Raw genomic sequence first — 12,024 nt, 5'->3', positions numbered from 1 at the left:
GCGATGTTCATACCCTTGCACTTAGGGAAAAAGGGATGTGGTTTAGAATACAGAGGCTAGAGTAGAACAGGAAACTGTGATCAGGAAGACTTTGGCCAAGGTGTCACTTCTGGCTCCAATTCTTTCATTCCAACCCAGCTCTGTGACCTTTCTATAAAAGTGAAATGAGGGTGTTAGGGAAGTAGGGAAGAGATTGAATGGTTACCAAGTTATCTTCCAGCTCAGAATCTTTGCTGCACATTGGAGAAGATCTACAAGATCAAGAAACTCCCCAGACAGATGTCAAAGGCACAGTGTTGTCAAGAATCTTAGCAAATAAAACACTTAATTTTGCCAAGATAGAAACAGCTACAACAATACGCTTCACTTTACCAGGAAAAAGAAATAGCTAGGAGAATAATTCATGCATGTAATGTTCTTGTCTTCCATGCCCTACATAACTATGAATTAATTCTCAGAAGGACACAATGAGAAACTACAATGGCAATAATAAAATGACAAGTCTCTTTTTTTTTTTTCCCAAAAAAGAATGGCTACCTCTTTACACAAAGGCTTTCACTAAAATTCCTTTGGATCCATACCAGACTCGTACATAGTCACTTAGAGTTGGAAGGAAATTTGAAGGTCAGTTAGTTTGACTATCCAACAGTTGCCTAAGTCCCTTCCACAATGTTTCTGAGTATGGGTACCTAGGAGATGCCTAAGTACCCTCATAATAACAAACTTGATACACTCAAAGCAGCCTATTTCATTCTTTGGGGAGCTCTGATTTTTTTCAAAAGACTTTTTATACTGTGCCAAAATCTGTCTATAATTTTGGTTCTTCCTCTGTACCCTGTGGCTATAAAAAATCCTCCACAACAGCCCTTCGAAAATGTAGCCCCTGCATCTTCTCTTCTGCAGAGCTATCACTCTGTACTTATAGAAAAAATCTGACCACTGAGGTGTCATTGTTTTTGTTGTCATTCTTGTTTTTTTTTAAAGACAGATTTACTTGAGCCACAATTATTCCAAGAAGATTACTCCTCCAAATAACCCAAACTGCATATTTTTTCAACCTATATTATCAGCAACACTGAAAGCTGATTATAATCAACTTGCTTTCATAGAAAGAAGGAATACATCAAAAAATAGCTTATAAGAGAATCCACTTGGCTAAATGTATCACCAGCAAGCATTCCATGTTCCCAACCAACAGATCAACCAGGAAGAACATTGGATGCACATTTCTCCATCACTGCCCATCCTCCACTAGAATTTAAATGGCCAGGTTTCAAACCACAGAACTATAAAAACCATCTCGCCACAATCTTGCATTTTATAATGTGGAAGTTGAGGCCCAGAGATCCCATCTCTTTCTCCTTGCCATCCTCAAATATTTATTAATTCTAGGCACCCCACACTCGTTTATGCACTGAGGATACTAAGGCAGCAAGCCCTTGCCTTCACAGGTCTCTGTGCAGGGACCCACAAGATAGTCCAAGGGATTTAAAACAGGTGGAGGAATACTGCTGGGGTAGCCCCGTGACAGGCATTGGAACCTTGTACAAAGGACTTAGAAGACAAAGGGTTGTTTCCTTTCTCCAGACTTTGCTCAAACTGCCCCTCCCAGTAGATCATCAGCCCCTATTGTTTGGCAAACTCATTCTTTGGACTCAGCTCAGGTATCACCCCTGACAATTAATCCTTGACTCCCTTTAGCTGTCCCCCTCCTTTATGCTCCCATAATACCTTGTTCAAATCACAATCACTGTACTTAGCATCTTCTATGCAATTATCTTTCTTGTGTTAATCTTTTCCATTAGACTTTAGGTTCCTGGAGATGAGGAACTGAGTATCGTTGGGTTTTATATGTCTAGTCTAGTTCAGTTGGCACAATACTGGGTTTGATGAATGAAAAAGTAAACACTCCAGCAGTTTTTGGGCTAACAGGGGTTTGTCACACACAGAAAAGAATTCCAGGTTGAGAAAGCAGCAGGCAGAGACACAGCACTCTGAAGGGGTGTGGTGTGCTTGGAGTACTGTGTGGAATTCTCATGGTGGCAGTTCAGGGTGGGAAAGGTGGGCATGAGGAGAAGTGGTTGAGGTCAGGGCTCAGGGGTTAAGTTTGGGCCAGATGTGGACAATCACATACACCATGCTGAAATGTACAGATATTATCCTTTAGTCAGGTGGGAGAGTGACAGATCAGATTTTTAAGGTTAGTCAAGCAGCCATAAGAAGGAAGCTCTCCATTGAGGGCAGACATGAGGCAGAAAAGTGAGTTTGGAGCCCATTGTATGATCCAGCTAGGGCATGAGGAAGGTTTTTAATGAAGAGCTTATGTCCTGAGAATTCTGTGGGGGCCTTGAGGATGAAGGCAAAGTACTGACTTAGAGTTGAGAGCTTAGGCAGAACCAACAGGATCTGGTGAGTAACACAAGGCCTCAGAGAGGGAGAAGCAGCTTCAACATTGATGCCAGGGTTTCTAACTTGGAACCCCAGGACAAATCAGACAATGTAAATAGGAACCATGAGACAACGAGCAGGTTGGAGGAAAGATTATGAGGTCATTTTAGGAAAGATTCCTATGATAACCTTTCCATATGATTTCTCCAGGTGCAGAGCTATCTTGTTATTGTTTTAACCAAAAGAGTTAGAGAGATGAAGTACAAGAAAATCCGTCATGAAAACCCCAAGAGTACGAGACCAGTATTATAATCCTCACAGAGACAGAGGAGTTCTGATGATTTGAGAGTGAAAGAAACAACTTCAGGTGAAAGATCTTCTGGTTCTTAAACCACCAATCATTTCTCAAACAGTTTAGTTGGCAGTTGAATGCAAAATATTCTCTAGACAAATTCCATGTCTCTCTTATTCTCTGGACCCAACTAAATCATTTTCGTATCTGTTAAAAAATTATCATTACTAGCTGGCAGGCTAATGGCTTCATACTACTCAGCAAATCCCAGTCACCACAGAGAATTCAGTTTACATTAATTAAGTGGCCCCACAGAGCCATTTTGCTGACTAAAAACCTCACGTTTTACTCATCTTTTCAAAATGCTAGCAGGTCTAGATATTGATGGGGGAAAAAAAAAGCCACCTCCCTGCCCCCTCCACACACATGAATAAATCCCTTCTGCACCAAAATGGATCCATCTTCTAATCTAGCAACATTCCCTCTCTCCTCCATTTTATAGCAAAAGGCCCGCAGAACAAACAACAAACAGATCCTCTTTAGAACAAATTACTCTACTTAAATAAACAGCAAAGGGACTTTTCTGGTCACAGTGATTATCCAAAGTGCACAGAGACTGTTCTTTGTAGAAAATAACTGAAACTTTTAGCTCACCCTCTTCCTCAAGTTGTACGTCAGAATCAGGTTCCGGGAGAAGGAATGGGAGAAGGCCGTGTAGAATTCCAGCACTTTCTGCAGGGCATCCCGCTTGATCACATGCAGATCACAGTAGGTCAAGGCCCTAACATTGGCACAGGACTGGGCAAGGGTGGCTTCCTTCCAGAACACATCTCCAAACACGTCTCCTTTTCCTAAGGAGAGAAGGTTGTCATGAGGAAAGTGTTGGCCAGGAGAGGTCTGCCCATCCAGCTGGCTTCCCTCTATTCCCCAGAATTGCTGTCCATTCAGCATTCTGCAGATTGGGCTCAGAGAAGGCAAACACTATTTTAACGTGAACCTTAACAACATCCTTAACAACATGCAGTTTAAGAAACGTTAAAGCAGCAGTTAACACATGCCAAAGTTAAATCACTTTGAGATCATTTATGTCACCTCCTCAAAGGGTTATCTTGATCATCCTATCCAAAATAGGACACACACACCCATTATTCTTTATCACCCCTCCTTTTTCCCTTTTAACACTAATCATAATCTTTCATTATATTACTTATTTACTGGTTTATTGCATGTATCTCAACTTGATAGCTCATGTGTCTTACTCATCCACATAACACAGTGCCTGCACATGGTAGGAGCTCAACCAATATTTATAGGCAGAAGGAAAGAATGGAGGTAGACTGTGGTGGCTCTATATTAGTGTAACTGAGAGGTGAATATTTAAGGGAGCATGTGGACTCTTCATCAGAAATCTAATGAGCAAGAGAGGTTTCCTCTCTCTGGGATGATCCACATGGAAGAAGTCAGACAAGTGTAGAGTTCTCTCCTTACCATAGTATGTCCACCACCTTAAGGTTTATGTTTGTATGGTGCCTCTTTCTCATCCTCTCTCCCATACCTCCTTCCAGAGTATGTTCCTTATCCTTGCTAAATGTCCTCCTGGTGGTATAAAAATATAGGCCCTATAGAAATGGCATCTCCAGGATCCTCTCTATCCCTAGCATTCCACAAGACTACATTTAATAAGTTAATAGAATAATGCTATGGACTGAATGTTTGTGCCCCTCCCCCTTAATTCATATATTAAAATCCTAACCCTCAGTGCAATGATATCAGGAAGTGAAGCCTTTGGGAGGTAATTAAGTCATGGGGGTGGAGCCTCTCATAAATGGGACTAATGTCCTTATAAAAGGGACTCCTAAGAGCTCTCCTGTGCTCTTTCTATCATGTGAGGATACAATGAGAAGTAGGCAGTCTGCAAACCAGAAGGGGGCCCTCACCAGAACCTGACAATGCTGGCCCCTGGTCTCAGACTTCCAGCTTCCAGAACTGAGAGAAATAAATTTCTGTTGTTTATAAGTTACCCAGACTATGGTATTTTGTTATAGAAGCCCAAATTAAGAAAAGTACTAATCCCATATAGCCATATTCTGGGTCAAAGCTTTATCAAATCGTCTCTAACCATCTGCTTTTCACACCTAGGGATATTCTTCCTACCTTTGCCAGCAAGCAACATTTTAACATATGTCAAATGCAAAGCCTAATTCATTTCTGGCATAGCCTCTGGTTATAAATAGCTTAAAATGTTGTTTATCTTGCCTCTAAATTTTCAGCACGATAAACACAAATTTGAATCCCCAGGGAGCCAACGAGGAGTATGCAGGAGGAAGGAAAAAATGCTACAAAGGGTGAAAAGTAATGTATTCAAGGGAGTTGTCAGCCTGTACATCCAGATAGGCCAAGCTGCACAGCTGAAATCAAAGGACCTGTAGCTCAGTGTGTTTAATAGGCCAGCTGTTTTCCTGATTAAAGCTAAGGAGGCAATTGTACTTCCAAGTACATGGATAGAACTTGGCTTTACCTCAAACATCAAAAAGTATCCATTCTAAGTATGTAAGATATCTGTGGGCACAGCCTTCCCTAAGCACCTCCAAAATGTTAGCTGAAAAACATTTATACTAGACACATTACTTCACAATTCTCTATGTGTTTGTGGTTCTAATTTACGAAGATGGTTTTACTGAGTCAATGTGAATAGGATACATGCTTGGGGTAGCTTCCAGGCAAATATGTCTTTAAAACTGTGCTACTTAGATTACCTTACCAAGTTCTTTTTTCAATCTTCTGTACCATGGGTGACTAATTTAGGGCTGGGGTCAGTAGAGGGGAATGTTTCTCTCTGTAGGATGCTAACTGGCTTCCATGGAAATAGGCTCATTTATTGTGTACTCCCTAGTACTCAGTTCTAACCAACAAGGCTGGCCAATTCATTTGTAAATCTTATATGTATTAAGCATTCTATAACCTCCCTATACTGCCCTAATGGCTCATGCACCCTTCATATTTGTGTCATCTTGTTCCTCTAGAGAATGTCCTTCCTCCAGAACATTACGGTAGGTAGTTTAAAAATAGGCCCCACCCATTCTTTTCCATACGGTACACACACACTGCAACTCACATCAAGAGGTGAAGTCTAATTCCCTCCCCTTGAATCTGGGCTGGCCTTAGTCACTGACTGGCCTCAACCAATAGAATGTGGAAGAAGCGATGTTCTCGGATTTTGAGTCAAGGTCATAAGAAGCCTTGCAGGCTCTGCCTGGATCTCTTAGAACACTCATTCTTGGGACTCTCCCCCTCTTGGAACCCAATCAACAAGTGAGAAGCACAAGCCACACAAGGGGTCACATGTATGTGCTGTGGCGCACAGCCCAGCTGAGCTCTCAGCTGACAGTCTCGACTGCCAGTCATGTCAAGAAGCCATCTTAGTTGTCCTGCTCAGTCCAGCCTTCAGATGACTACAGCCCCAGTCAATGCCTTACTGCAACCACATGTGGGAAGCGCAAGTGAGAACCAACCAGCTGAGCTAAACAGCCCACAGAATGGAAGAAACAATAATAAGTCTCTTAAGCCACTAAATTTAGGGGCGATTTGCTACACAGCAATAGATAGCCAGAATACACAGAATCATGGAGCTTGAGACCAGCCTGGGCAACAAAGCGAGACCTTGCCTCTGCAAAAAACAAAAAATAGCTGGGCATGGTGGCATGCACCTGTAGTTCCAACTACTCAGGAGGCTGAGATGGGAGGATTGCTTGAACCCAGGAGTCCAGGAGTTTGAGACTGCAGTGAGCTATAATTGGGTCAACACACTCCAGCCTGGGCTTACAGAGCAAGACTCTGACTCAAAAAAAAAGAAAAAAAATTACCTGCTAGGTTATGTAATATTCCAGCAGAACATCCCAAATCATCCCAACTCTGAGCTGGCATCCCCCGCTTCCTTCCCTGAAAGAATGATACAAGAGCGAGCAAGGGGTGGCTCTAAGAGGGGCAGATTTTCCTCTGGAAGTGTCTTGAATATCTGTGAGAAAATGTAGAATGTATAAAACCTGCAGTCTCCTATTGGGATGAAATGTGGTATAAGCCAGAACTATTGAAAGTAGAAGCTAGTTGATAATCTTGCCTGATTCGTATTAAGATTACCTCATCTAAACAAGACCCAATATATGAGTGTTATACTTTTCAAATGAATTTGGGAGTCATTTTTCTAATTATAAAAGAAACTATAAGGTAAAATAGTAGCACTGCATGTGCATGTAATTACACATATATTTATAAAAATTCAGTTTATAAGCAACTCTTCAGGGGCATACCTATTGCATAAAACAAGGGGCAACCATATTGTGGTTGGAATACACCATGAAATAAATAAGTGCATCTGTAGAAATGACAACATTCCCATTATGAAACATTTTCCAATCACAGGTTTTGACAGAAAAAATAAATGGAGGGTAGTTCCTACTACAAAAAGTATTTCACAGTAAGATAATCATGATTAATCTGTAGGGTCTAAGAGTCTCAGTATTGTCATAACTTGAGTTGATTTTCAACCCAAATTGAAAATCATATAACTTTACTTCCTGTCAAGGCAGTAGTTTTGGTATAAATTATCTGTTAGTGAGATTTAAGAATGTAATATCAGAGGACCTGTCAGATCCAAAACAAACTCAGGACTATTCTGTTAAATGCAAAATGTTTTTATGACACACATAACTCGGGAGAACTGTCAAGGGGAAGGAGACAGAACATTTGGCAAGCTGCTCGTAAGCACAGTGCTGGAAATAATGACTTCCCAGGTCAGGGTTGCAAATCAGAAGCCCAGACAAGCACTACACCCGCATTTGTTTCTCATTTGCCAGTGTGTAAAATGATCATTCACTCAAGAACAAAAGGTACCCCAATGCACTCAGCAATCAAACTACTGGAGGCAATCAGCCTATTGATTTATTTATCACACTGAGGCCCTGGGTGCAGAATGTTAAAACCTAATGTTCCAAGACTCTAAAATACTAACATTCTAAATGGACATTCTGGGCTGGGAAAAAAAAAAGAGGGAAGTAAGGAAAGGCAGCCTAATTAAAACTCCAGGCAAACATCTCAGTAATAAATAATCCTCTTCCTCTTCCCCCCAATTATATGCAGCTGTCTTTACTGAACCTCCACTTCTGCAGTGGACATAAACATCCCTATGGGGTACCAATGTAGGACTGAAGAACATCCACAAAACACAGGTAGGAAGTGGGACACAGGGCTGAGGTGGCACAGGGCCAGGGAGGGGCAAAGCACAGAAGAAAACCAAGCCCCTGCAGGCAATTTGGTTTAATGAAGGGCAAAGGCCAGAACAGCCAGCCACTTGAGGAAGCTGAAGCGGGGTGGGTAGGGTGAAATGGGATTACCAGGGTGAATTCAAGAGATGCTGGAACTCTGGGACCCTGGAAGGGTCAATAGCCTTCCTGAGGTTAAAGGGTGGCAGGGAAGCAATTCTGATCTGAACCCTACAACTAAGTCTAGAAGCCTCCAGAGAAGGCTCTGTTTATTCAAAGACAGGCTCTGAGTGAGCTTGGCAGTTCTGGGAGATCAGAAAAAAATGAAATTTCTGGCTGCTTCTCTTCACTATTTCCTATTATGTGCTCTTTTAAGGACTATCTCACAGTGTTATAATGTACTCCACAAAATATAATTCTAATGTTAAACTTACTACCTGCTGTTGAGATCATTATTTCTAGACCCAAACCAATTAAAAAAAAAATTCATTCAGTCATTCATGCAACTTTTGCCAGGCACTGTTCTAGGGGCTGAGGTGTAACAGTGGAACAGCAGATGCAGTGGGGGAAGGAGATGCAGGTGACTATAATGTGTTAGGGGCTATAAAAAGGGAGAGTCCAGGAGGGGTATCCAGCTCAAGCTCAAGGGATAAGGGAAGTATTCCAAGATTAATGTCTGAGCTGCAACCTGAAGGATGAGTTCAAGTTAAGCAGCATAAAGCTGAAGCATGGAGATGATTCCAGGCAGAGGGATCAGCATAAGCAAAGGCCTTGAGGCACAAAGATCTGCCTCTTTAGCAAAACTGAAAAGCCATGGCCGGGCGCGGTGGCTCACGCCTGTAATCCCAGCACTTTGGGAAGCTGAGGCAGGCACATCACGAGGTCAGGAGATACAGACCATCCTGGCTAACACGGTGAAATCCTGTCTCTACTAAAAATACAAAAAAAAAAAAAAAAAAAAATAGCCGGGCGTGGTGGTGGGCGCCTGTAGTCCCAGCTACTCGGGAGGCTGAGGCAGGAGAATGGCGTGAACCCGGGAGGCGGAGCTTGCAGTGAGCCGAGATCGCGCCACTGCACTCCAGCCTGGATGACAGAGCAAGACTCCGTTTCAAACAAACAAACAAACAAACAAAAACGAAAAGCCATGTAAGCCTCTGAACCACCCCATATTTTGAATTATCTGTTCCTTCATTCACCTGTAGAAATGAGAGTTATATTTTGTAATCCTTGGAGGAAAGTGCCTGGTTTCCTCATTTGGCAGCAAACTCACCTCAGCACCTTCCACACTCTGTATACTGAGAGTGAGAAACACCAGCTTGTTGAGTGAGTAGCTGTTTAAAGGTTTAGATCCACTATTCTGTTGGCGGCTTCTCTGGGAGGCTGAGAGAGGTGCCAGAAACACCGAGTACAGTAAGTGTTGCCCTCCTCCCCCTACCCCACTGCCTTTATTTCTCTTCCCTAGGGTATCAGGAAGTCCTTTGTCCTCATGCCATTTCAGGACAAGAGGGGTTTCTTCACTCACTTCATCAGGATGATGAAATGCAGCTGCAGAGTCCTGCCATAGCTGAGGGGGCTCCGAGGAAGGGGCATCCTCTCTCCTGGCCCTAGAAAAAAACTCCTTATAAGACAGATAAAGGGAGCTGGATTAATCTTTCCAGGCAAGCCCTAAGCAGAATGTGTGCATACTCACTGAACTAGATCGCTCAGGGGGACAATGACAAGGGCTCAGTTCTCAGACCACCTTGATTATAGCATCTATGTGAAATCCAGGCCCTCTCTTCAGTTCGTAAAGCCATGACTAAGACAAAAAGAGAACATGCCCAAATCTCCTCCTCCCCAGTACTGCCCTCAACACGTTTTCCAAGAACTTGATCATCTATTCTTTCAATATGAGTTTTGGGGCCAGACAAGCTGGCTGCAAGCCCAGGTTCAACCCATCGAGGGCTTGTGGTGGCCCCTGCTGGACTTCTCCTCCTACTCCCTGCCCTCCAGTCACACTGGGAGTCTTGGAGTCCCTCTAAGTTTGGCTCCTGTCTCACATCAGGGCTTTCCCAGCCCTGCCCCAGACACTTCACCCTACTTCTTGGCCTGGATGACTCCTGCTCATCCTTCAAAATATGCCCAAACCTCCTCTCTGATCCCTTGAGCAGAGTAGCTCCCTATTATTTATGTACTCTTCACTCTGTTTCCCCCTGGAAACACCCATCGTACTTGGAACTGCTGCATACCCAGCACTGTCTCCGGTACATGGCAGGCACTCAATGGTTGTTGAATGTATACATAAATGAACAGCACTGGGCATCTTACTAAATCTCTCCCAGCCTCAGTTTACCCAACTATAAAATGTGGCTAATCATACCAACCTGCTATGGTCTGAATATTTATGTCTCCACCCCCTCAAATTTATATGCTAAAACCCTAACTAACTCCCAATACAGTGGTATTTGGAGGTGAGATCTCTAGGTGATAACTGGGTCATGAAGATGGAACCTTTATGATGAAGATTAGTGCCCTGGCCGGGCACAGTGGCTCACACCTGTAATCCCAGCACTTTGGGAGGCCGAGGTGGGCAGATCACTTGAGGTCAGGAGTTTGAGACTAGCCTGGCCAATGTGGTGAAACCCCGTCTCTACTAAAAATGCGAAAATTAGCCGGGTGTGGTGGCGAGCACTTGTAATCGCAGCTACTCAGGAGGCTGAGGCAGGAGAATTGCTTGGACCCAGGAGTCAGAGGTTGCAGTAAGCCGAGATTGTGCCATTGCATTCTAGCCTGGGCAACAACAGTGAAACTCCGTCTCAAAAAAAAAAAAAAAAAAAAGAAAAAGAAAAAGAAAAAAAGATTAGAGCCCTTATAAAAGAAAGCCGGGAGAGTTCCCTCCCCACATGAGGACACAGTAAGAAGGCACCATCTTTGAATCAGAAAGTGAACCCTCACAGGACATCAAATCGGCTGGCACCTTGATCTTGGACTTCCCAGCATCCAGAACTGTGAGGAATAAATTTCTGTTGTTTATAAGCTATGCAGTCTATGGTATTTTGTTATGGCAGCTGGAATAGACGAAGACACCATCTCATTGGGCTGTTGTGAAGTTTACATGAATGAATGTCAACAGATAACCTAGCACCATGCTTAGAACATAGTAGGGGTTCAATAAATAGTAGCCACCATAAAAGAAGAATCTTCCCAACAGCACTGTGAAGCAAATTCCACAGGGATTATCAACCTCATTTTAAAGAGAGAAAAGTGAGTTCTGAAGAGGTTAAATGATTGCCTGTGACTGCCTCGTGGTCTCCATGCTGGCAAAGGAAACGCAAGGTTCCCAGGGTGTCATCCTCTGCATTCGCTCCCTCAAGCAGCCCTCCTCTTCAATCAACATTCAATGACACCTGCCTTGGGTGGGCATAATGCTAGATGATGGAAAGGATAAACTGGAGACAAAATCTTGACCTTACCGAGTGATGGCCTAGGTAGGTTTCCAGCTGTTTCTCCCAAATCAATTCTTTCCTCTTATGGTAATGAACTCATGACTTTTAGCTAGGCATAATGACAACCAGAATAAAGACTAAATTGCAGGTAAGCGTGGCCATCTGTTCAAGTTCTGACTAAGGGGAGGTGTGTAGAAGGGATGTGTGCAATTTCAGATCATTTCCTTAAAGAGAAAGACCATGTTTGCCTTTCTCTATACCTTCTCCCCTTCTTCTTGGCAGGAATAAGGATGTAAGCTAACTTGGACCAGGAGGCCAAGGGCAACAACCTATTTAGGGTGAGGTATCACACTAGGAAGAGGCTGGGTGCCTAATACCATGAGGTTGCCACACCAGCCCTCTTACACCTGGACTGCTATGTAAGAGGAGAATAAGCTTCCATCTTGTCTAAGCTTCCTTTCTTTTGGGTTTTTGTTGGAGCAGCTGAACCTGCAACCTAGCCAATTCAGGAGTCCATGATCCAGTGGGTCAGTACAATATGTTGACCTCTGTGATAGAGGTATATATAAAGGTGCTTTTTTCACCTGCTCTAAGAAAAAGCATGAGCTTCCATGTGTCTAATGGACTGAAGAGTAAAATGATGATGAAGACTCTGGCAGCA

General features: G+C 43.1%; 1 protein-coding gene across 3 annotated transcripts in view; it reads right to left on the bottom strand.

Annotated features, from left to right (window-relative positions):
* The window catches only part of KCNH1 (potassium voltage-gated channel subfamily H member 1), a 468,663-nt gene that overhangs the window by 93,275 nt on the left and 363,364 nt on the right, over nt 1-12,024 (bottom strand). For all 3 annotated transcript variants that reach the window (XR_008501421.2, XM_054480226.2, XM_054480237.2), the window contains exon 10: nt 3,335-3,531. Coding sequence is in view for 2 of the 3 variants with exons in the window: in XM_054480226.2 (XP_054336201.1) it covers nt 3,335-3,531 (197 nt within the window). In the remaining variant the exon portion in view is untranslated. The remainder of the gene's footprint in view (nt 1-3,334; nt 3,532-12,024) is intronic.

Source organism: Pongo pygmaeus, chromosome 1 (genome assembly GCF_028885625.2).
Source record: "Pongo pygmaeus isolate AG05252 chromosome 1, NHGRI_mPonPyg2-v2.0_pri, whole genome shotgun sequence".
Classification (NCBI taxonomy): Eukaryota; Metazoa; Chordata; class Mammalia; order Primates; family Hominidae; genus Pongo; species Pongo pygmaeus.
This window is presented reverse-complemented; position numbering and strand designations above follow the sequence as displayed.